Source organism: Lolium perenne, chromosome 5 (genome assembly GCF_019359855.2).
Source record: "Lolium perenne isolate Kyuss_39 chromosome 5, Kyuss_2.0, whole genome shotgun sequence".
Taxonomy (NCBI): domain Eukaryota; kingdom Viridiplantae; phylum Streptophyta; class Magnoliopsida; order Poales; family Poaceae; genus Lolium; species Lolium perenne.
Genome location: NC_067248.2, coordinates 45,179,637 through 45,206,322, shown reverse-complemented (window position 1 = coordinate 45,206,322; position 26,686 = coordinate 45,179,637). Strand labels below are relative to the sequence as shown.

General features: G+C 44.1%; 1 protein-coding gene across 3 annotated transcripts; it reads right to left on the bottom strand.

Moving 5' to 3' along the window:
- Positions 1-1,703: 1,703 nt before the first annotated feature.
- LOC127298469 (uncharacterized) lies at positions 1,704-4,619 on the bottom strand. Of its 3 annotated transcripts, none has more exons than XM_071819869.1 (5): positions 4,517-4,619; positions 4,336-4,432; positions 2,986-4,246; positions 2,542-2,599; positions 1,704-1,982 (listed from the first exon to the last, which is right to left on the bottom strand). In XM_071819869.1, exons 3-4 carry the CDS (start codon positions 4,133-4,135, stop codon positions 2,547-2,549), a joined length of 1,203 nt encoding a protein of 400 aa, XP_071675970.1. In that variant the 5' UTR covers positions 4,136-4,246; positions 4,336-4,432; positions 4,517-4,619; the 3' UTR covers positions 1,704-1,982; positions 2,542-2,546. The 3 variants fall into 3 exon arrangements, with proteins under 3 accessions (XP_071675970.1, XP_071675971.1, XP_071675972.1); XM_071819870.1 differs by having other exon boundaries at positions 2,542-2,596; XM_071819871.1 differs by lacking the exons at positions 1,704-1,982; positions 2,542-2,599 and adding an exon at positions 2,643-2,701.
- Positions 4,620-26,686: the final 22,067 nt, after the last annotated feature.

Here is a 26,686-nt window from a genome sequence, read left to right as displayed (position 1 = left end):
ATCCTACAAATCAAACAACCTCTAAAAAATTCTCCAAAGGACTTGAATCCTTCAATACTTTTATGAAAATCCATGGAGAAAGGCTCATAGTCCACAATAGCTTTCCTCACTGTTTATCCCTCATGCACTGCATATATGCACACCCTATTGAATCACTGGAAGGCAGAACCAAACTCTTCTTGGTCTCTGGTAGCACTCTTTCACTCACTCATCCTCCCTTTTCACCAAAATAAGATATGACCGCTAAACTGTTGGAGACTTCACCACCAAATATAGCATTTAAAAGAGATTTTGTTAGTCCTAGGCTGACTTCATGAAATGTTTTGCTACAATATCTAGCTTTAGTTCATTTGACACAAGGGACTAGCAAGTTTTCGTGGTATTTATATGAGAGTGGTAAATTATCAGTGGATTCTATGCACAGAGCATTAACCCAGCTAGACGTGCCGGTTGATAACAATAAAAAGATATGAAAAATGAAGATTTCGCTAAAGATTAAGATTTTTGTGTAATATCTTCGTAGAGGGGTATTCGTCACAAAAGTCAACCTTATGAAACATAATTGGCGTGGGAGTACAAAGTATGTCTTATGTCTATCAAACACTTCCTAGCTTAATGCTAGATCTATATGAGCAGTGTTCCAAAAAGGTTCTACCTTATACCCTTCTAGCTTTGCTAATACATTCAACAATTGGCTAAATGGTGTGGGTCACATGTTTAAAATATTGTTAGGATGTGTGCGTTTGCCGTTATTTGGTCGCTATGAATATTATTCTTTCATTCAACTTATCTACCGGTGCACCGCATGGTTATCGTTTTAGTGGGCAACGAACCAAGACATAATTATGGAGGTGTCTACACGATTAGAGGACACAATAGAAGATATTTTTACCTAATATGGATGACATTGTAATCTACAGATTTATCTTCCATCAACATAGGCGTCTTTATAGTTCCTTAGTGGATTACTTGTATTTGCCTCTTATCTTATTTATTCACCTTTTAATACATTTAGAATTAAGCGACTGTATATATTTTAGTTATGCAGAAACCGAATGTAATGTTTCAACTTCTTCGATAACTGCTGCAAATACAGATTTAAGTATGCTTTCACCGTCAGTGTCACCTTCGCTACTCGCATGGTCCCTTCTCTCACCACTGTCGTTGCGACTAACGTCGATGTTGTCACCATAAGATGACATACAACCTCTATTGTTCCGACCCATCCAGGCACCACGTGAGCATCACACAGTCCATCAATTTCAAGTCCAACCAGATGGTCAATAAATTCTCTGATAAGCACAAATACTACATGCCCATGAACGTGTCAGAGTGCGGGCACGCTGGCGTCACCATTCTCTTGTGGGTCTATGCCACGATCAATAACGACCTCTACAATGTCCTACATTCGTCGGACAACACATCATACATCAGTTGTAGTTAACAAATCATGGCCATGATTCACCCCATGGAGGTACGAATGTACCATTTCCAACCTTCATGCAAGATGCAAGCCATATCTTTCCTCCTTGAGGAGGTCGGCCTGAACAAGAGAGGGAGGCTTAATTTCACTCATTGTTTGTATAATCTGGCAATAAGGGTCAAGGGACTTCCTCATCCAGTAGCAACCGAAACCGGGACAGTGTCCTTGTCCATGGGTACAGCCGTGGCAGAGGCTGATCGAACCAGACTGGCCACATACATCAGACAAATAACCGAAGTGCATATCTGACTCACTCTGAACATACATAGTGGTCTACGAGATATTAGATAGTAATGATAAAGTGGGAGAAGTTAGCAAATTACACGATTAGAGTCCTACAAGCCAGCTTTGAAAGCCACAGCATACATTACGGAAGAAACGACATAGTACATAGAGGACTCAGCGTCGACACCCCATCACAGGCCACACAATACAAGACATGCAGAACCTAGAGCAGATAGCCATTTCTGCGTCTCGGCAATGAGGATTTAATAGATACCTGCAGAGCAATCGATATCATTATTGAAACCAATTTGCAACAGATAAGTGAGATTTGTATGATTCCAGCAACACAACTTTACCAACAAATTATTATACAGAACTATCCGAAGCTGATTCATCCCAACATTACGAGGCAAAACTAACATCATCCTAGCGAATAATGATGGTGATAGAAAATATTAAGTTTTGTATTGGCACTCATTTATCATCCATTATTGACATGGTCTCGAGTTTATGCATACAGAACTACATATTATCAGAGTAGAAACTAAGAGATCAACTACTCGATGCACCCATCAGAGGCAAATAATGAACTTCCAAGATTTATCAAGTCATTCCAGTTCTATTTTCTGTTCATGGAGTAGAAAGCGTAAGAATTCAGTATCAAGCTCATAGCTATGGCTTTCTCGGAATGCAAGAACTAGCCAGTTTAGAAATTCATGAAATTGATGCTCATAGAGACCTCAAACAAGTGATCACACATCAACGTATTACTTAAATAACCGAGCAAAAGATTTACACAATTACACAAAGTAAAAAAGATAAACTGACATCACCTGTATCACGTGTTCACATTTTCAGCTCCACCATCACCGCCAGCAGTGCTCCTGACTACTGGCAAAATAAGTCCAATACATACACCAATGTAAAAGTTAAAAAAAAACAATAGAAATGAATGTCTAAAGTATTACATATATACTCTATGTAAGTTGTAACCTGAGGAGGAAAAGACTATACTTTATGACAAGGGTAGAAGCATGTCAACTAATGTACATATATTTCCAGTTGCAAGAAGAAAGATATTCAGCATTTACCAACTAAGAATGATGGTAGTTTCAATGTTCAAAAATATGTATTCATCCATAATTATTCTTAACTATCTAATCGACCCTTGAACAATAACCATATTACTAAACATGTACCAGAAGTAGTTAGAATGAATCTCAGAAAAAGATGTAATTCAGTTATGTTGTGTAGCAAAGCAAGAGACGAGGTATTACCTGCTGTACAGAAATTTGTGTATGGACAAGACTCTCTGGGACTCCTGTATTTTCTTCTACCAATATAGTTGAACTGCATGGACTCAAGTTGGAGGATGAAGTCGTGAGAATCTGAAGACAGAAAGATCACATTTGTGTCCTCATCGTACCCCAACATGAAGACCAGCTGTCTGACGCGTGCGGGTCGTGAAAAGAGCTCATCCAGTTGGACAGTGTTCTGTAGTACCCATGAGAAAACACCATCACACTTGGACTTCCTCACCCATAACTGAATACTCAGTTCTAACGTTGACAAAACGGCGAGGCCGATACCATTATCCTCTCCTCGTAAGATCTGAAAGGACGAGTGAGACGAGTGGACGTACTCGCAACCAGCAGCATGGGTGTCTGCCGGCTTCTCAATCACAGCAAGGGTGTGCTTTCCGAAATCAAACTTAAGGATGTTTCCTCCCTCAAGCAACCAGCAAAGTGCATTCCCAACCAAAATGCTAGGCCTGTACCCAGAAATCACATATGCAGTCCTTGTGGGGATAATATCTCCCCAAACACCAGACTTGGATTCATATATGCAAATGAATTCGTTTCTGGCCTTAGCATCATGAAATGCGAATACCAGTTTGAATGGGCTCATGTGGGAACCACTGTGCTCGTGCTGATTGTCGGCGGCAGGGCACAATACCGTGGCGTTCTGAATGGAGCAATCTTTGCCAATGCCATCCAAGAACCACGGTGGAAAAGCAACGCAACACTGGACACTGGTGAGTGGATCCCACAAGATGGCCTCATTGCGCTGGTGGTCAAGGAAGAGTGCGATGCCATCGCGGCAGCCATGGAAGGAGAAGCAGAGGTGTCCCCACGGTTCCCGACCAAGGAGGTTCTCCGGGAGCGCAACAGGGATGCGGTCAGGCGGATCCAGCATAGGAGTGAAGACAGGAACTTTGCCAATTTCTTTGTCAAAGAAGCCTAGGAGCAGGGGTTTCCTGTGGTGTTTGCGGAAGCGGCGGGGGAATCGGGGGTCAGAGATGATGCACCGCCAGCGCTTGCAGACGAGGGAGGCGCGGGGGAGAGAGGACGGCTTCGGAGGGAGGCGGAGGAGGATTTCCTGGAGGAGATCCTCGTTGTCCAGCGGTGAGGAATGATTTTGTGCCATCTGAATGTAGAGAGTGGAAGCTCGGAGGATGTGTGTATCGATTGAATGCCCGATGTTACTTGTTCCTTTGATAACCAAATTCCCGACAGATTCAGTGCCCCTTTCTTTGATCTGCACAGTGATAAAAGATGCAAATTTTCTTAGAGTTCACCATGTACTCCCTTAATGCAGTAGCACAAGACTATGGAACTGACACTCACCCAGTCGAAGCAGAGGAGCCAGCATCCACCGCGTGGGCTGCGCCATCATCATCAACCTAGATCCATCCACCTTGCTAGCTAGGGTTTATTGCGAGAGCTTGCAATGGAAGGTGGAAATCAAGAAACAAAATGGGGGATGGAAGCAGCAATTAGAGCTTGCAATGGAGGTGGGGAAGCTCACCTCACTGGTTGATGTGCCGATTCGGAGAGCCTCCGCTGCTGAACTCCGTCGCAGCCGCCGGACTGATGTGTAGTGCAGAAGGAAGGAAGAGCTAGGTAGGGTCCTTTTTTTTTTTGAGCTAGCTAGGGTTCTGTTTTCTCTTCACTTGTGTCCATGCCTGGCCATGGGCAGCCCGGCCCAAAAAACTCGGGTCTGGGCCTAAAAATATTGGCCCGACATCCGGGCCGGGCCTAGGTAGCCCAAAAAGTCCATTTACTGTGGCCCGGCCCGCAGCTCGATGGCCTGATGGGTATCATAGGTATTTGGGCAGGCTGGGTCGGGCTTGGGCCTGATTTTTGAGCATCGGGCTTTCCTCGACCCGGTCCAACATATGGCCAGGTATACTTGGGTCCAACCAGCCAAACCAAATCTGAGCGCATTTTTACAAGAAGAAATAAGGGTATGGTTATTGGAATTACAGCTGGGCATAGGCAACCCGTCCCGAATGACATGACCGGAGCCGGCCCGAAAATCCTGGGCTAGACCAGACTTGCACTCTCGGCCAGGCTCGGGTCTGATGTTTTAGCCGAACGTTGGGTCGAGCTGGGTTCAGGCTTGCAATTTTCGTGTTTCAATTAAGGTTTGGGCCGGGCTTTTGCTAGTTTGAGCTGGATTCGGGCTCGATTTATATGCCCGATAGTCAAATAGGGTCGGGTTTGGGCTTGACATTTTAGCTTCAGGCTTTTTCGGGCCTGGCTGGAAATCCATCCCGACCCGAGTTTTGCTCAGGTGTAGTGGGAATTTGGTGTTGGGCCATAGACTTATGGCACATATAAATTTTGAAATTCGTCGTGACCTATCCATGTAGTGCAAGGTGTGTGGTCCTAAAGTTTAGTATCACAGGACAAGGTGTTTTTGCAATCAGGTGCATATGCTCTTGATTTTTGAAATGCATTTTAAGCATATTTTAAAATTTTAAACATTTGACAAAGATGCAACACGTACATCTCAGCGTTTTATGTGCTCGCAAAGTCGTTTCACAAAAAACGATATTTTTTGTCTCGTACTAAAAAAGGTAAAAATTTGGTGTAAAAAAAGACTCTTCAAAACTATTTTCTTTATCTTTTTTACACCGGACACAAGAAAATTCGATTGTCAGCCCAACTTGATGTGTGCACATAGGATGTCAAAATGTATGCGCGAGATTTTCGTTCAATTTTTTCAAACATTTTAAAATGTTGTTTACGGTGGCAGGAGCAGATGCACATAAGTTCAAAAGTGTGTTTCCTAGTATCACACTGCTAGTTTATAGAGATATGAAGTGGTTTATAAGGGAGCGGTTGTAGTCCTTATAAGTCAGTGAAAAGAGAGAGAGCCCTCGCGCACTCCTCCGCTATCTGCCTCGTCACGACGCGGGTTGCTAGTTATGTTGACCCCGGCTTATTTCTGTTGTTCAAAAAAATTAATCGTGTCATTAACAAACACGTTAATGCAGCTGTTTCGTTCCGGTTTTTGGGCGTGGGATGCTCTCCACGACCTTTCAAAAACTGCACTATATATATGTTGAAGCGAACCCTAACCTGTACGAGACTCATATACATCTGCCTTCTTATCCTCCTCTGTAAGACCTTTATATTGCATATGGCCTAATTTATTGGATTGAATAATGGCTTGGACAATAGGTGCTGCACAATGTCTGAGGTTGCCACATTTCCTTGGATGGGGAGATTTTTCGATAAATGGTGCTTTATTACTCAATATGTTTAGCATTACACCCGTCATGTACATAACTAAGATGCACACAACCACTCATCAACCATAGTGTGAATACATAAATAAAAGATCGATACACGAAACCAACAAGAAACTGTATCGGCTCAAAAGCCGGTGGAGGTCCTATCCTGAGATTATGCGGATAATATAGTCCCTCGCCATGTCCTCCAAACGCTTAAACACCTCCGTGAAGAGTTCGTGAAAGGACGAGATGTCGCCTAGAGGGGGGTGAATAGGCGTTTTAAAAAACTCTTACGGATTTGTCTTGTAAGAATGCAGAATTAAACTAACGTTTATTTTACAAGCACAAATCCTAAATATGCTAGGCTCACCTAAGTGCAACAATAACAACTAGAGCTAAGCAAGATAGGCACAAGATATATGTAGCACAAGTGATATCAAGATATATTGAAAGGACGAGATGTCGCCTAGAGGGGGGTGAATAGGCGTTTAAAAAACTCTTACGGATTTGGTTTGTAAGAATGCGGAATTAAACTATGTTTATTCTACAAGCACAAACCCTAAATATGCTAGGCTCAACTAAGTGCAAGTGTGCAACAACAACAACTAGAGATAAGCAAAATAGGCACAATATATATGAACACCAAGTGATAACAAGATATACTAGATACTTCAATCTCGATGGCTATCACAAGGAAAGAAAGCTCGGGTATAGAAATAACTGAGGCACGCGGAGACGAAGATGTATTCCCGTGTTCTCTTCCTTTGCAAGAAGGTACGTCACGTTTGAAGAGGTGAAGGTCCCACGAAGGATTCCCCAACGCCACGAAGGCTCGCCTTCTTCTCCGAGCCAAACCCACGAAGGATAATGGTCCTTTCCTTATAGTTAGCGTTTCCTCCACTCTGGAAATGGCAAGCTCCACAACCACTTCACAAGCTCCACGAAGGAGAAGCCCGGGCCCCTTCATAATCTTCCACGAAGAGGTCACCGAGACACCATCCAAGCCAACTAGGAGGTCACCCTCCAAGAGTAACAAGTTCACGGTCTCTCACTCGAACTAATCGTGGTGGAGAGCTCAACACTATGCAATGATGCAAAGTAAGAACACTAGAGGTGTTCAAATCATTCACACTCAAATCCCACCAAAGCAACAAATGCTAGGATGAGATTAGAGAGGAAGAACAAAGAGAAAATCAACAAATGACTCCAAGATCTAGACCTAAAGAGTTCCCCTCACTTAGAGGAGAGATGAATTAATGGGGATTGTAGATCTAGATCTCCTCTCTTAGATCCCTCAAGAATGAGCAAGAATCATGGGGGGAATCAAGAGATAGCGCAAGTTCTTCAAAGTCAACAATGGAGGAGAGAGAGTGAAAGAACTTCTTCAGCCCAAGGTGGAAGAAGGCCTATTTATAGTCTAGGGAGAAATATAACCGTTGGGTGAGTTCCAGCTCAGCACAGTCGAGGAGGCTGGTCAACCGGGCATGGGGCCGGGCCGTCCGGTCCAGGTGCCGGTCAGACCGAGCCACACGCCGGACCCGGCCGGTCCAAACCGGGCATGTGACCGGGCCATGACCGGGACACTTCTGTTTCTTACAGTACATGGCCCCGGTTGGCACCAGTCCAGGGGCCGGTTGGAACCGGGCCATCTGGTGGGACGGCCGGTCACGTCGGGCGAAAAAACGGGCCAGAAGGAACACATGTTATACAAAAACTATGATAACTTTTGTGTTCGGACCTTGATTAACATGAAACCAATTTTGTTGGAAAGATAACGACGAATAGAACCTCACAGGATATTTTTAGATGTTTTTAGAGAGGGAGTCTCACAACGTCAAGAAACGGTGAAGACGTCCAAACTCGAAAACGCAATAGAAGCATGCGGATTCCGTTTTCGATGAACTTGGGTTTGTTGTAAAGCTAGCAACAAGCTCAAGAACTTCTCACAGAGAAACACTAAGAAGCAATAGGGATATGCAAAGTATGCAAATGATTGAGCTTCCTAAGACGATGTGATCAAGTTACCCAACCGAAAGCCCCTCTTGATAGTGCGGCTCTATCCTATAATCCGGTCTCCCATCAACCACCTTGAGACCAGTAAAAGTAAAACCTATCAAGGCCATACCTTTGCCTTGCGCATCCCGCTTGATCTTGATGATAACTCTTCAAGCTCCACTCAAGCCGGAATGCCTCACTTTATCATTGTTGCTTTGTGAAGACTCACAAATGCTCCCCCATACACTATGATGAGAAAGCTACATTGATGCACATCTTCACATGTCCATTATCACCAAATGGATGGCAAGCTTCAAGCATATGATCCTCTCGAGATGCTCAACTTGAACTCGCCCAACTCAACCTTTATGACGATCACCACTTGACGTCATCCTCTCATCGGCTATATGAGATATCACTTTTGATGCATGCCCATGGAAAGATACCTAACCCACATAGACAACACAAGGACACATATATGATGGGTTAGTTCATAAAGCATAATTGACAAGGCTTACCATACCACATGACTTCGCGTGGCACATTCTTCATGCTTCATGTGTTGACCAAACTTGACTCTATTCTTCACTCCTTGTATTGGTCAACCTTGTATCTTCTCATGCTCTATCATACTATCTTGAGGTGTATAAAGAATTCTTCATTTGATTGCATGCTCTAAATCTTAGTCAACCATACCTCAACTCATGAGACTATCATGACACCGACATAGAGCCATATCTTGAATTCTTCACTTGGAATTAAGCACTCAAGATCTTGATCATTCATTGCATATCACATAAGCTAGAGCATGGCTAATATTGAGTTCCACATAAGAAATCCATCTTCATTTCTTCTTCTTGATCATATAACATATATATCTTCAAATCGATGATCTTGATGCCAATACACAAAGTATATCTTTATCTTCATGGCATCCATACTTGAATCCAACATATGGAATACTAGTAGTACCTATGGAATATTCCTTCATATAAACTCAATGAAAACATTAGTCCATAGGGGTTGTCACTTTATTACCAAAACCACACATAGGGACAATATACCGTTACATATATGTACTTCAATCACGATGGCTATCACAAGGAAAGTAAGCTCGGGTATAGAAATAACCGAGGCACGCGGAAACGAAGATGTATTTCCGTGTTCCCTTCCTTTGCAAGGTACGTCACGTTTAGAGAGGTGGGGGTCCCACGAAGGATTCCCCAACACCACAAAGGCTCACCTTTTTCTCTGAGCCAAACCCACGAAGGATAATGACCCTTTCCTTATGTTAGCTTTTGCTCCACTCCGGAGATGGCAAGCTCCACAACCACTTCACAAGCTCCACGAAGGAGAAGCCCGGGCCTCTTCACAATCTTCCTTGAAGAGATCACCGGAGCACCAACCGCCAAGCCAACTAGGAGGTCTCCCTCCAAGAGTAACAAGCTCACGGTCTCTCACTCGAACTATCGTGGTGGAGAGCTCAACACTATGCAATGATGCAAAACAAGAACACTAGAGGTGTTCAAATCGTTCACACTCGAATCTCAACAAAGCAACAAATGCTAGGATGAGATTAGAGCGGAAGAACAAAGGAGTAAATCAACAAACGACTCCAAGATCTAGATCACAAGAGATCCCCTCACTTAGAAGAGAAATGGATTGGATGAGGTTGTAGATCTCGATCTCCTCTTTCAAATCCCCCAAGAATATGCAAGAATCATAGGAGGAAATGGAGATGAAGCAAGCTGAAGAAGATCAACAATGGTGGTAAAATAACGTGCCTAAGAACCCAAAGAACAATGGGGAAGAAGGCCCCTTTTATAGACCATAAAAATATGACCGTTTGGGGGAAGAATCGAGACACCAGGCACTGGACCCGGTCCCACCGAGCTGGCTGCCGACCTACCCGGTAGCAGCACTCGGTGGACCGGGCTGTGTGCCGAAACTGCGATAACTTTTGCATCCGGACTCCGATTTCGATGATCTTGGGCTTGTTGGAATCACGACAACGAGCCCTACAACATTATGCATAGAAACATCATAGTACACCTATTGATTAAGAAACATAAAATAAAAGATTTTGACCTATCTATAAAAGAGACACCGATAAAGCCTCCAGACTCAAAAGCGCAATAGAAGATGCATACGAATTCCGTTTTCGATAAACTTGGGCTTGTTCTAAAGCTAGCAACAAGCTCAAGAACCTCACACAGAGAAACACCAAGAAGCAACAAGATTTATGGAATCCAAACATGCAAAGGGTTGAGCTCCCTAAGACGATGTTATCAAGTTATCCAACCGAAAGCCCCTCTTGATAGTGCGGCTATGTATCTTATAATCCGGTCTCCCAAAAACCACCTTAAGATCGGTAAAAGGAAAACCTAGCAAGGACATACCTTTGCCTTGCGCATCCCGCTTGATCTTGATGATAACCCTTCAAGCTCCACTCAAGCCGGAATGCATCACTTGATCATTGTTGCTTCGTGAAGACTCACAAATGCTCCCCATACACCATGATGTGAAAGATCCATTGATGCACATCTTCACACATCCATTATCACCAAATGGACGTCAAGCTTCAAGCATATAATCCTCTTGAGATGCTCAACTTGAACTAGCCCAACTCAACCTTGATGACGATCACCACTTGACGTCATCCTCTCGTGGGCTATATGAGATCTCACTTTTGATGCATGCACATGGAAAGATACCTAACCCACATAGACAATACAAGGGCACATATATGATGGGTTAGTTCATAAAGCATAATTGACAAGGCTTACCATACCACATGACTTCGCGTGGCACATTATTCATGCTTCATGTGTTGGCCAAACTTGACTCTATTCTTCACTCCTTGTATTGGTCAACCTTGTATCTTCCCATGCTCTATCATACTATCTTGAGGTGTATAAAGAATTCTTCATTTGGTTGCATGCTCTAAATCTTAGTCAACCATACCTCAACTCATGAGACTATCATGACACTGACTTAGAGCAATATCTTGAATTCTTCACTTGGAATTAAGCACTCAAGATCTTGATCATTCATTGCTGATCACATAAGCTAGAGCATGGCTAATATTGAGTTCCACATAAGAACTCCATCTTCATTTCTTCTTCTTGATCATATCACATATATATCTTCAAATCGATGATCTTGATGCCAATACACAAGGTATATATTTATCTTCATGGCATCCATACTTGAATCCAACACATGGAATACAAGTAGTACCTATGGAATATTCCTTCATATAAACTCAATGAAAACATTAGTCCATAGGGGTTGTCACTTAATTACCAAAACCACACATAGGGACAATATACCCTTACAATCTCCCCCATTTTGGTAACTGATGACAACCACAATAAGAGGGTTTATATAATGAATATTAGAAACAAGTATGCAACTTATCCGAGAATAAGTTGTATACAAGAGGTTGTATTTGATATGGTCAAGTAACCCGAATCTACTAGTCCATATCAAAACCAGCTCTACTCACACAACTACAACTAATGCAAGGGATGTGAGTAGAACCAACATATATATATATATATATAACAAACTCCCCCATAATATGCACGTGTGATGAACATGAATTCATTGCATACATTGTCAAGATTAACCTTCGAGACAGTTTCCACTATGTATATACAACCATGCAAGACATATAAATATGGAATGCATGAGGGGAAAAACACTTGAGCACAAACCAAACTTAAGTATAAAACCATTCCCATAAATCCTCTAAACTTCTCCCCCATTGGCATCAAGTGCCAAAATGGGAGAAAAATTTAGAAAGCCAATACAATGTGAGTTCCTCCCCAAGGTGTGCACTTCTCATAATTTGAGTGGAATCAAATGCACATATCCAATGACGAATACTTGAAGGAAGTCAAACTATATTGAGGATCAAATATTGCATAAAGATAACATGGTGAAGTAAGATTCAACAAATAAAGCAAGCAATCAAAGATCCAATTGGACAAACATAGATATCATGATAAGAGAGTTATAATGCTCTAAATAAAATAAGGAAGCTTCCCAAGGTTCGTGCATAATTTATAATGTTTGCATTTGAATACAATATGCACAAACATGGAATCCTCACCCCCTCTATATCATTTAGAACACAACCAAGATAAAGAGAATATGCTTATCAAGAACAACCTGAGTCCAACAATTACGAGATATGAGTGCATGAAGAAAAACAAATAAACCAAGCACTCATAAATATTCTTTACCAACACCACTAAAATCAAAAGGATAAAAAGATGGCCGGCAAAGAACAAGGATATTAAGGTGATGGATTAACGCTCTCATGTATATAAGTTTCTAAAGTGGACAAAGTGATCCATAAAGAAACATGCACACACAAGAGGTTAACAAAATAAATAAGAAGATATCCAAGATGAAGTCATAAAATATACCAAAGGATGTTTGCTTAAAAAGCATATATAGTCTATGGCTCCAATTTTCACTTGTGGTATATGAATGAGATTCAACTAAGAAAATCTCAGAAACATCACAACTAACAATAAGGGAAGTAAAGCTAGTTGGAATGTTTTGAGAAAGGCAACAAGTATCACAAATAGGGACTTATTTCATAATTTCATCAATATTGCACATAAGTGATCTTTGAGGAATTGATATGCAATAAATTGCTAGAGGGCATATTTGGGATAGGTGAATCATAAACATGATTTATATATTCCTATCATATGCATCTTCTCGAATTACTCAAATGTACAATAAGAAGTTTTCTTTAAAAAGGATTTTTCAAGAACCGCAATATTTTTGAAATAAAGAATTTCATGCCAAGATGCAACCTACAAGAGGTTGGATGCTATATGAGTATGCATGAATAAGATAATTGTTACCAAGATAGCAATGGCATGATGTAGTAGATAATAGTTCATCGATCATCCTAGCTTGACTCCAATTCTCATATGGTGACAACACCTTCCTTATAGATAAGATAAGCCTCCATTGCATCTCCAATGTACCTAAAACAACATTCAAGTACATCTTGGTCCCCGAACTTATTGGATCCAAGATGGTTAGACTAACCACAATATATAGGATACACTCCATATCAATATATGCATATTTATAGATGAAGTTGGAATTTCATGCACATCTTAGCCATTTAGGTTTTGATGGAGTATACCCTATATATTGGATCAAAGAAAGCAAGCATGCTACAAATATAAACAAATTACATATAAGCATGCACAAAGATTTTAAAGATCCAAGAAATATACACTTTGGACAAAACACAAAATGAAGTCAAGAAGGCATAAAGGTGTGACCAAACAAGTTTATTATCCAAATTATATCAAAGAAGCAAATCACAAAAGATTTGCTCAACAAAGTTCAACAAATGAACTAAGTATAAATCATTGAGCATAAAAGGTGAATAAAGCCACACGTGCTCAAAGATTAATCTCATTCACGCAAATAAAAACATGTAAGATGGAATGAGATAACACACTCCCAAAAGAGCAAGGTTCCAACAAATAAACCAAACCCTCTACACTTTTCACAATGACACAAAGTACCGAAAGGAAAAAGGTTTGTCTTCCAAAAACAAACACTTGACACCCTTGAAACTGCCAAAGTATGGGCCCACTGTATCATTGATCTTAACACTGAGAGTACCCTTAGTCACAGCTTCCTTGATCCACATGATCCATTTACTGCTAAAACTTTTTGTCTGTAGCAGTCTATCATAAAATTCCAATTAACCTTGTCATATGCTTTCACAAAATCAATTTTCAGCACCACACCTTGTTTCTTTTTGCATTTGGATTCTCTCAGCATTTCTTGCAAAAGCATTACACCATCAGTAATAAATCTCCCTTTTTATGAAGGCATTCTGACATGAATGTATCAACTTATTCATGACAGGTTCCACCCTTACAATCATAGCTTTTGTGAAAATTTTGAAAAGAACTTGCAACAAGCATATGGGTCTGTATTTCTGAATAATCTCTGCATCATCACTTTTTGAAATAAGTGTAATAATCCCATAGTTAATACTTTCCAGATTGATTTGGTGACATAATGAAAATCATTGAACATATTCATTATGTCAATTTTTAGCACACACCAGCAATGTTGATAGAATTCTATTGCAATACCATCAGGGTATATGTATTAAATTTGCCCAAAATAGGGTATATGTTTAATGAAATATGGTTTAGGTTTAATTATTTTGTTTTTTTCCTTTGTTGTTGTTGTATTTCATTTTTGGTGTGCGTCCGCGCGTTGGGCGCACTGCGCGATCCAAATGGAACGACGACCAGATCCGCATGTTCGTGTGTCCGCGCGGACATCCAAACGACTCAAAACGGACAGCCCAACCAGTTTGGGTTTGCCGCGTTGGAGATGCCCTCGTGACCCGGTCTTAAAGCTAGCAGAGGTACAGTAGTAGAGTTGATGCAAGCATGCACGCAACAGGGTTCTGATGGGTACCATTAATTTCTTGTGTTGTTGTCCACACAATTCTATTTGTTCTCGTTAGCCTTTACTCGTGTGACACGTAGCGGTCATATGACCTTAGTTGGATATGGTACAAAAATGTATAGGACTTACTCTTTACTAGATTTTTTAACCGTTTGGGCTAAGGAGTTGGTAACATGGTAAGAGCATCCCCACTCGTTGGCGCTCCCCACGTCCAAATCTGGACGAAACAACCGCCGGATTGGACGAAATTAAGACGTGGGGAGTACCGTATTTCCAGTCGTCCACCCGGAGTTTGGCGGACATAGTTTAAATTCAAACAAAGCGCCGTCCCGCGCTACAAGTACGGCCAGTTGATCGGCAAAAGGAGCAAAAGGATCAGCCACAGATCGGCGATCGGAGGGAAATTACACGGAAACAGGCTCGTCGGCAGTCCCGGCCGGCACGGCGGTGTCCGACGGACCAGTTTCCTCACACGCCGTGGCCGAAGCGGCTGCAGCAGCCGACGAGGAAGCAGCGGCAGTGGACGTCGAAGCAGCCGCAGTCGACGAGGTAGATGGTGAGGAAGCCGAGGTAGGAGCCGGCGGAGACGATGAAGGACTGGCCGGAGTGGCTCGGAGGATGTCGCTGCGGTGGCCCTGGTACCAATTCCTCGTCTCCTCGTCCATCAGTTCCATGTCGCCGCCGCCCATCAAGAACACCAAGTCTGTGTTCCTCTTCTTCGCCGCCGCCGTCGTCTTCAGCAGGGCGATCCCGACGCCTTGGTTGGCGAGCATCTCCCGCCACCTGCCGTCGAACTTGTCGTTCCTCCCGTCGGCGTGCGACCTCAAGTCGGCCCAGCACTTGTCGATCGACGCCTGCATCCTGTCGGCGGGATTGTCCGTCCGTTTGAGCTCTTTGAGCTTCTTCTGGCCGAGTTCAGGGCGCCCTTCCGCCGCGCAAGCCGCCGGAGCATCGGGGTTGTACTGCTCGGTCTTGCTCTTCGAGAGGGTCGTGCGAGTTTCCTTCCACTTCTCGCAGTTCTCGAGGCGGGCGTAGACGTTGAGGAACTTGAACTGCAGGCCGGTGTCGTCCGTGTACATGTCCAAAGCTCGGCGCAGCTGGGGAAAAAAGAGCACGGCGATACAGGTCAGCTAACGACGATGTACCTCGGTGATGCAGGGTCGACGGAGCATACCTTTTGCTCCAAGTCGTGGCCGCTGATCGGCCATTTGTCGACCTCCTCCTGTATGCCGTGCCATTTGTTGCACGCCGTCTGCATGATCCCCCAATGGGTGGCCATTGCCTTGTCTCCCCGGTACACGTTCATGTTCGTCTTGTTGAAGTAGGGATTGGCGAGTTTGCGTTCCTCGTACGCCTGCCTCACTCGAAGCCAATATGTGTCGAACGACTGATTGGCCCCGATTATGCCGTTCGTGGACACGGTCATCCAAGCTTCGGCGAGGCACTCCTCTTCCTTCGGCGTCCATTTGATACGCGGTTCGGCAGGCGGCGAGTCCGTCTTCCTCTTCTTCTTCCCCTTCGATAGGTTGGCGGCGGCTTGAGTTGGCTCTTCTTCTTCCTCGTCTTCTTCTTCGACGGCTTGGCTTCCGTTGGCAACATCCTCCCGATGCTCGTTGCGCGCCGCCACAGATGCCGTCGCCCTCGCCTCCTCTTGCGTGAAGAACCCCGGGCACGCAGCGGCGGCGGCCATGAAGAACCCCGGGCTCGCAGCGGCGGCGGCGGAGCCGGAGGTGATCATCTCGTGGATCTCCTCTTCGTTCGGCGCCGCCATCGCACCGAACGGGAGCGGCCCTCGTCGCAGGGCCGGCGAGGTGCCCTCGAACTGGCCGCCGCCGCCGACGTCAAGCTCGGGCGGCGACGGCGTGGACCTGGACGGCTGGACGTAGGCGCCCTCTTGGAACACGGCAGTCGGCGACGGCGAGTACAGCGAAGGGGAGAAGGACGATGGGGAACTGGTTGTACCTTGCGTCGGCCATTGGCCGGGGAACATGCCGCCGCCGCCGCTCATGGCCATGCTGATCATCCTCGCTTGTTCGTCCTGGGCCGCCGCCGCCGCCCTCTTGGCGGCGGCTCTTTTCACCCTCTCCGCCCTGCCGCTTGTTTCCACCTCGCGCCGTTTCTCGTCCGCCGCCCACTCGGCGTTCGACATGCCCGGCGGCTTCGTCTTCTTTGCCCGCGGCTTCCTCGCCGGCGCCTTCGGCGGCATTGTGGTGGACGAGAAGATGAGGAGGAGAGTGGTGGTGGACGAGAAGACGCCGCCGGGAACTGGAACTGGAAGACGAGGAGAATGGCCAAATTCGGCTGGAGAGAATGGGGATATGCAAGCAAATTGGAGGGAAAATCGACAGGATTTGGTTTTCCTGTCGCCGACTACGCGGGTCCACACGACGTTTCGCGCCAAAATCTTTCGTCCGGAGTCCCCGAGCGCGCCCCGGGGGACCGGGGATGGCGTGGGCTCGCCGGATGGATGAAGGGCCAAATCCGGACGAAAACGAGGAACCGGAGGCGCGACTGGGCCGAATTTCGCCGTCCGGATGGGAAAAACGTCGCTCGGGGGCCTCGTCGGGGGGAGAGTGGAGAGCATCTCCAACAGAGGCTCTAAAATTTGGCGCTGTAAAAGTCGTTTACATCGCGCTTCATCCGGATATAGCGCGCGAAGCCGACCCGAGCTTCAGCAGAAGCTCTATTTTACAGCGCGACTAAAAAGCTAAAAATGAGCCCTTTGCCAGAGGCTGTAAAATAGAGCCCCACAAACAAATTTCTTCAACATACATATAACAAATAAGATCAAACGGGTTACAAATAAATCTGAAAAAAATCAACTAATTTCACGAATCCACGCGGCTTGTCTAGTCCTTGCGCTCGCGCGACCATTCCATACTAGCTAGCAGAGAGAGCAATCTTGTCGCGAGTGGCCGCCGCAATCAATTTAGCGAGCCGTGAGAAATCTTATATGCAGACGGCAATGGAACGACGGCCGGGAACGAGAGGCCGAGCTCGAGCTGGCCGCGCTGGCCGCAGCGGACGCCTAGGGAAGGCGCATGAGGAGGGCCCGCGACGGGCGGAGCTCTGGGATGCGAGCGCCAGGCTGGGCGGCGGAGCTCGACGGAGGTTCAGCGGAGGTCCACGGGCGGAGCTCTGGGATGCGGCCGCTGGACCTCCTCGTCCTCGCAGCGCAGCGGGCCGGGCAAGGCCGAGCGCGGCCGGCGGAGTTCCTCGTCGTCACAGCGCTGAGAGGCAGGCGAAGACATTGCAAAACCGTTTTCTTCGCGCGGCAGGAAGAATCGCGGTGTGAGTTTACAGCGGGCACTAGCCGGGGCACCAAATATTCTGCTTTGGATAGCGCAAACTTCCGCGCGCACAAAAATATTTACGGCGCGACCTACTTTGCAGCGTCTGCTGGAGAACGCAAAAACACGTTCGGCGCTATATATTGACGTTTTTTTAGCGCAGCCCTAATTTACATCGTCTGTTGGAGATGCTCTAATGTGGAGGTATATTTTGAAAAGGTTGTTCCTCAATTATTACTAACTAAGTAAATGAAGTCGATGTTGTACTCTCTCCATTGACAATTACTCGCGAATTTCAGGTTTAGTCAAAGTAAAAGTTTATACAGTTTGACTAAGAATAGAAGAAAAACTAGCAGCATTCATAATATCAAATGAGTATAATTCGAAAGTATACTTTATGATTATTCTAATAGAATAAATTTTATATTATAGACGTAGATAGTTAAAAAAATTACACAATAACTACAAAATTTGACCAAGACTAAATCAGATCGCGAGGTAATTGGGAATAGCGGTATTAAGTAAAACCCACACCGTTTCTGATTTGCATTTAATTACAAGAAGTCAAAATGAAGACAAGGATGACAGTTCGTAGGTGTATGTGTATATATACTGTAGTATTTTGTTTGTTTGGTTGTCCTTACCTATTTCATGTATCTGGGTGTGGTGTTTTGGCACATGGGATAATATGATCTCTTTATTTTAAAATGCATCTTACATACATTTTGAAACATTTAACATTTAAAACAAAAAATTCGCAAACATTTTCACATGCTACACGTCCATAAAATTGTTTCGTCAAAATTCGACTTGTCTTGTGGCTTGTGTAAAAAAGACAAAATTCAGTGCTTAAAATAAAACTTGTCACAACGTAAATTTTCTCATTTTTATATAGACCACAAAATATATCGTTTTTTCTCGAAACTTGGCGTCCGAACATATATTGTGGAGATCTAGAGGTAGAATTTTTTGTCAAAATTTTTCGACACTTCAAAATATATTTCTTGGTAGAGGGAGCATACGCACCTGGGAGCCAAATCGAATTTCCGGTATCTTTTGCTCTATAAAAGAGTACTGGAAGGAGCAAAAAGTGCTGAAAAAAATAAGAGATGATCATATTCCTTTTGTGTTATGTTCATCTCACTATTCTGGTGATGTGAGGCATTGGGATTATGGAACTCTCTGAGCATGTTGTTCCTACTGCCTGTATCAGAGCAGTTAAGCCTTTGAGGAAATTTGCACGCCCGCATGGATGATGTCACGAACCCTGTGTGTCGTCATGGACGCCAAGCAAGGAGAAAGAGGGAAGCCGAGACACTAAGAAGTGGGACCCACGAAGAGGTGGACCAGCTGCGCCGGTCAAGACGTGAACGACGCCAGACCGCACGATTCAATGGACCCGAGTGGACTAGCTGATCGAACAGCTCTCCGCTTCTCCGCCACGTCGCCCGAAGCCTGGCACGTCATGGTCGTCTTAAGCACCTGGAGGCAGTAGTTGTATTTGCTTTTGGAAGCCACGGATGAAATAGAACTGCCTCTGTATCCCTCCTCTCTACTTCTGATCCTCCCCTAGATTTCTCTACATCTTCCTCCTGCTGCTACTACAAGCTGTATCACAGATTGGTACTTGTGGATGTGAACCTGGAAGTTGAATCTGGGAGATATATAACAAGGTTCATATCATTTGGTATCAGATTCCAGGCGTTCCGCTCTCGATCCTTCTATACTCCCTCGATTCGGTCCCCGATCTACGGATCCTTAGCGATTTGGCATTGATCTCTCATAGATCAACACAAAGTCCCTTCAAGGGCGCCTGCGCTAGGCGGATTTCGAATTTGGGGTGAAGGCGAAGCCGTCGCCCGCGAACTGTTCGACAGATTGCCTCTATCAAACTGGAGATGGGGAAAGCTCAAACGAGGTGGGATACTTCAAAGAGGCTCGACACCATGGCGATGACACTCGATTCGTTGGCCAAGCTCATTGCGGAGGGCGAGCAGCGCAGGGCAAGTGAGATGCAGGAGCTGCGTTCTACCCTGTCCAACATCAAGCCGGAACTCGAGTCCATCAAGAGCTCGGTTGACACCTTCAAGCCAGTGCTCGACGAAATCAAGTCCAATTTCGAGTCATGGAAGCCCGCTATGGAGAGCAAGGTGGGTGACCTCTGTTTGGCGGTGCGCGAGCTGCGTCGTCAAGTTGACCATATCGCGAAGGGAGTGGGAGTCGGCGCGCTTGGTTCTCCACCAGCGGGGGCGACTCCATTGACGGGCACATCTCCGTCAGTGCCGCCATCACTGGGTGTGCACTCCGGGGAATCCGGCCACGGCGTCGAACTACAACACCGGGGCGCAGCGGTGGAGTCTCCCGACACTCCACCGTTCGCCCCAGTCACAGGTCCGAGCAAAAACTTGTCTATGGTTCCTTTTACTTCCAACACAGTAGTCATTCCTGAGTTAGAAACACCCAAACCTGCTCCTGTTACCAACCCACCTCCTCAAGCCGAGTTCCCAAAATTCGGTGGCGACAATCCATGTCTGTGGTGTCGTGCATGTGAGAAATACTTTCGTGTCTATTCTGTAGGTGAGGAGTATTGGGTAGAGTATGCTACAATGCATTTTGTAGGAAATGCAGCATTATGGTTCCAAAGTGCCGAGGATAAGATGGGGAATGTCACTTGGAAAGAGCTCTGCGACACGATCAATAAGCGTTTTGATCGTGGACAATACCAGCACCTCTATCATTTATCTTTCCGTATTCGCCAACACACCACTGTCACTGAATATATTGAGCGCTTTGACACTCTCATGCACCACATGTTGGCCTATAAACCAGACTTAGACCCCATATTCTTCACCACTCGTTTTATCGATGGTTTACAGACGGATTTACGGGCTACAGTTTTAATTCAACGCCCCGACGACCTCGATACTGCCGTATCTCTTGCCTTGTTGCAGGAAGAGATTGGGAATGATGATGACAGGGTATTTCCACCTCAGAAGTCCATGGGGTTTCAGCGCGTCAATTATAAAGTGTAGGCTGCTACTCTTGCGGAAACTTCTCACTCTAGAGCCAAACCAGGGGTGCAAAGTGCAGATCGCCGATGTTCTGAAAGTGCACGAGCTCCGTCCAGTTCACAGAAGCTGGCTGCACTGAAAGCGTACCGCAGAGCTATGAATCTTTGTTTCAAATGCGGTGAAAAGTGGGGAGCTCAACACCAGTGTTCGGCTACTGTCCAGTTACACTGTGTTGAGGAATTGCTGGAAATTATTGAAGGATCAAATAGTTCTGATTCCTTCACTACAGCTCCTGATGATGGTGTGGAATCGGATCAAGAGTTACCCTGTTTTTCCCAGCAAGCTATGTCGGGCACTGAAAATAATGCATGTTTCAGGCTCCAAGGAGTGATTCAGAACAGGGAGGTGCTTATCCAAGGAGTGATTGCTCGTCGGGCAATTTCATCAGCTCCTTGCTTGCAGAACATCTGGTGGGCTCTGTACCACTACCTACTCCTGTCAGGGTTAAAGTTGCTAATGGAGGGATTATTGCTGGTACTCACTACATCCCCAAGTGTGGGTGGTCTTGTCAAGGTGCTCAGTTTTGTACCTCTGTGAAGATCTTGCCGATCCAGTGTTATGATATGATTTTGGGAATGGAGTGGCTTAAAACACAGAGCCCTATGCATGTGGACTGGGAGGGAAAGTGGATGGAGGTTAAACAGCCTACAGGCAAACATCAGTTGTTCGGCATTTCTGCGGATACGTCATCCTGTCATACCATCACTACTGATCAATTGCTTGAATGGGATACCAATGATGCTTTACTTTACCTGGTTCAACTCTGTCTCATGGAACAACAAGACACCAAACCAATACCTCCAGTTCTGGAACAGTTATTGTCCGATTTTGCGGAACTGTTTGAAGAGCCTAAAGGTCTGCCACCCAAGCGTCTCTGTGATCATAAAATTCCTTTGTTGCCTAGAGCCACACCTATGAAATTGAGGCCATACCGTTACAACCCTATGCAGAAAAATGAGATAGAAAAACAAGTTGTTGAATTGGTGAGACAAGGCGTGCTGCAATACAGTTCAAGCCCATTCGCCTCTCCAGTTCTGCTAGTCAAGAAGAAGGACCTTACATGGCGTTTATGTCAGGATTTTCGCCGCCTAAATGCTATGACGGTGAAGAATAAGTATCCGTTGCCAGTTATTGACGAGCTTCTCGATGAATTGGCCGGTTCTCAATGGTTCACAAGCTTGGACTTGCGTGCTAGTTACCATCAGATAAGGATGACGGAAGGGGAGGAATATAAAACGGCCTTCCAAACGCACCACGGCCATTTTGAGTACAAAGTAATGCCTTATGGTTTGATAGGGGCCCCAGCTACATTTCAGGGAGTCATGAATGAAGTCCTGGCACCGGGTTTGCGGAAATTTGTGTTGGTATTCATTGATGATATATTAATCTATAGTAAAACACTCGAAGAGCATGTGCAGCATGTGAAGCAAGTTTTCCAGATGTTGGCTGATACGCGTGAAGTACACGTCCGTTGGGAACCCCAAGAGGAAGGTATGATGCGTACAGCAGTAAGTTTTTCCTCAGTAAGAAACCAAGGTTATCGAACCAGTAGGAGCCAAGAAGCACGTGAAGGTTGATGGTGGCGGAGTGTAGTGCGGCGCAACATCAGGGATTCCGGCGCCAACGTGGAACCTGCACAACACAATCAAAGTACTTTGCCCCAACGTAACAGTGAGGTTGTCAATCTCACCGGCTTGCTGTAACAAAGGATTAGATGTATAGTGTGGAAGATGATGTTTGCGAAGAACAGTAAGAACAAGTATTGCAGTAGATTGTATTCGATGTAAAAGAATGGACCCTGATCCACAGTTTACTAGTGGTGTCTCTCCAATAAGAAATAGCATGTTGGGTGAACAAATTACAGTTGGGCAATTGACAAATAAAGAGGGCATAACAATGCACATACATATTATGATGAGTAGTGTGAAATTCAATTGGGCATTATGACAAAGTACATAGACCGCTATCCAGCATGCATCTATGCCTAAAAAGTCCACCTTCGGGTTAGCATCCGCACCCCTTCCAGTATTAAGTTGCAAACAACAGACAATTGCATTAAGTATGGTGCGTAATGTAATCAACACAAATATCCTTAGACAAAGCATTGATGTTTTATCCCTAGTGGCAACAGCACATCCACAACCTTAGAACTTTCTGTCACTGTCCCAGATTAAATGGAGGCATGAACCCACTATCGAGCATAAATACACCCTCTTGGAGTTACAAGTATCAACTTGACCAGAGCCTCTACTAGCAACAGAGAGCATGCAAGATCATAAACAACACATAGATGATAGATTGATAATCAACATAACATAGTATTCCATATTCATCGGATCCCAACAAACGCAACATGTAGCATTACAAATAGATGATCTTGATCATGTTAGGCAGGTCACAAGATCGAACAATGATAGCACATGAGGAGAAGACAACCATCTAGCTACTGCTATGGACCCATAGTCCAGGAGTGAACTACTCACACATCACTCCGGAGGCGATCATGGCGATGAAGAGTCCTCCGGGAGATGATTCCCCTCTCCAGCAGGGTGCCGGAGGCGATCTCCTGAATCCCCCGAGATGGGATGGCGGCGGCGGCGTCTCTGGAAGGTTTTCCGTATCGTGGCTCTCGGTATTGGGGTTTTCTCAACGAAGGCTTCTTATAGGCGGAAGGGTAGGTTTAGGGGCGACACGAGGGGCCCACACAACAGGGCGGCGCGGACCCACCCTTGGCCGCGCGGCCCTGGCGTGGCGGCGCCTCGTCGCCCCACTTCGTAATCCTTTCGGTCTTCTGGAAGCCTCGTGGAAAAATAAAACCCTGGGCGTTGATTTCGTCCAATTCCGAGAATATTTCCTTTGTAGGATTTCTGAAACCAAAAACAGCAGAAAACAGCAACTGGCTCTTCGGCATCTTGTCAATAGGTTAGTGCCGAAAAATGCATAATAATGACATAAAGTGTGTATAAAACATGTGAGTATCAATATAAAAGTAGCATGGAACATAAGAAATTATAGATACGTTTGAGACGTATCAAGCATCCCCAAGCTTAGTTCCTACTCGTCCTCGAGTAGGTAAACGATAACAAAGATAATTTCTGAAGTGACATGCTATCATAATCTTGATCAATACTATTGTAAAGCACATGAGATGAATGCAGCGATTCGAAGCAATGGTAAAGACAATGATTAAACAACTGAATCATATATCAAAGAATTTTCATGAATAGTACTTTCAAGACAAGCATCAATAAGACTTGCATAAGAGTTAACTCATAAAGCAATAAATTCTTAGTAGAGAGTTTTGAAGCAACACAAAGGAAGATATAAGTTTCAGCGGTTGCTTTCAACTTCAACATGTTTATCTCATGGATAATTGTCAACACAAAGTAATATGATGAATGCAAATAAGCAAGTATGTAAGAATCAATGCACAGTTAACACAGGTGTTTGCTTCTAAGATGGAAGGAAGTAGGTAAACTGACTCAACATAAAGTAAAAGAATGGCCCTTCGCAGAGGGAAGCATGGATTACTATATTTGTGCTAGAGCTTTTATTTTGAAAACATAGAAACAATTTTGTCAACGGTAGTAATAAAGCATATGTGTTATGTATAAGATATCCTATAAGTTGCAAGCCTCATGCATAGATTACCAATAGTGCCCGCACCTTGTCCTAATTAGCTTGGATTTACATGGATTATCATTGCATAGCATATGTTTTAACCAAGTGTCACAAAGGGGTACCTCTATGCCGCCTGTACAAAGGTCTAAGGAGAAAGCTCACATTGGATTTCTCGCTTTTGATTATTCTCAACTTAGACATCCATACCGGGACAACATAGACAACAGATAATGGACTCCTCTTTAATGCATAAGCATTCAACAACAAATAATATTCTCATAAGAGATTGAGGATTGTTGTCCAAACTGAAACTTCCACCATGGATCATGGCTTTAGTTAGCGGCCCAATGTTCTTCTCTAACAATATGCATACTCAAACCATTTGATCATGATAAATCACCCTTACTTCAGACAAGAGGAACATGCATAGCAACTCACATGATATTCAACAAAGGTAATAGTTGATGGCGTCCCCAGGAACATGGTTATCGCTCAACAAGCAACTTATTAAGAAATAAGATACATAAGTACATATTCAATACCACAATAGTTTTTAAGCTATTTTTCCCATGAGCTATATATTGTAAAGACAAAGGAATGAAATTTTAAAGGTAGCACTCAAGCAATTTACTTTGGAATGGCAGAAAAATACCATGTAGTAGGTAGGTATGGTGGACACAACTGGCATAGTTTTTGGCTCAAGGATTTGGATGCACGAGAAGTATTCCCTCTCAATACAAGGCTTAGGCTAGCAAGGTTATTTGAAGCAAACACAAGTATGAACCGGTACAGCAAAACTTACATAAGAACATATTGCAAGAATTATAAGACTCTATATTGTCTTCCTTGTTGTTCAAACACCTCACTAGAAAATATCTAGACTCTAGAGAGACCAATCATGCAAACCAAATGTTAGCAAGCTCTATGTAGTTCTTCCTTAATAGGTGCAAAGTATATGATGCAAGAGCTTAAACATGATCTATATGAGCACAACAATTGCCAAGTATCAAATTATTCAAGACATTATACCAATTACCACATGTAGCATTTTCCGTTTCCAACCATATACTCCCTCCGATTCATATTAATTGACTTCAATATGGATGTATCTAGAACTAAAATGTGTCTAGATACATCCATATTAGAGTCAATTAATATGAATCGGAGGGAGTAACAATTAACGAAGCAGTTTCAACCTTCGCCATGAATATTAAGAATAAGGCTAAGAACATATGTGTTCATAACCAACAGCGGAGCGTGTCTCTCTCCCACACAATGAATGCTAGGATCCAATTTTATTCAAACAAAAACAGAAACAAAAACAAACAGACACTCCAAGTAAAGCACATATGATGTGACAGAATAAAAATATAGTTTCACTAGAGGTGACCTGATAATTTGTCGATGAAGAAGGGGATGCCTTGGGCATCCCCAAGCTTAGATGCTTGAGTATTCTTGAAATATGCAGGGATGAACCACGGGGGCATCCCCAAGCTTAGAGCTTTCACTCTCCTTGATCATATTGTATCATCCTCCTCTCTTGATCCTTGAAAACTTCCTCCACACCAAACTCAAAACAAACTCATTAGAGGGTTAGTGCATAATTAAGAATTCACATGTTCAGAGGTGACATAATCATTCTTAACACTTCTGGACATTGCACAAAGCTACTGAAAGTTAATGGAATAAAGAAATCTATCAAACATAGCAAAACAGGCAATGCGAAATAAAAGGCAGAATCTGCCAAAACAGAACAGTCTGTAAAGACGAATTTTTCTGGGGCACTTAACTTGCTCAGATGAAAATGCTCAAATTGAATGAAAGTTGCGAATATATCTGAGGATCACTCACGTAAATTGGCAGATTTTTCTGAGTTACCTACAGAGAATACTACTCAAATTCGTGACAGCAAGAAATCTGTTTCTGCGCAGTAATCCAAATCTAGTATGAACCTTACTATTAAAGACTTTACTTGGCACAACAATGCAATAAAATAAAGATAAGG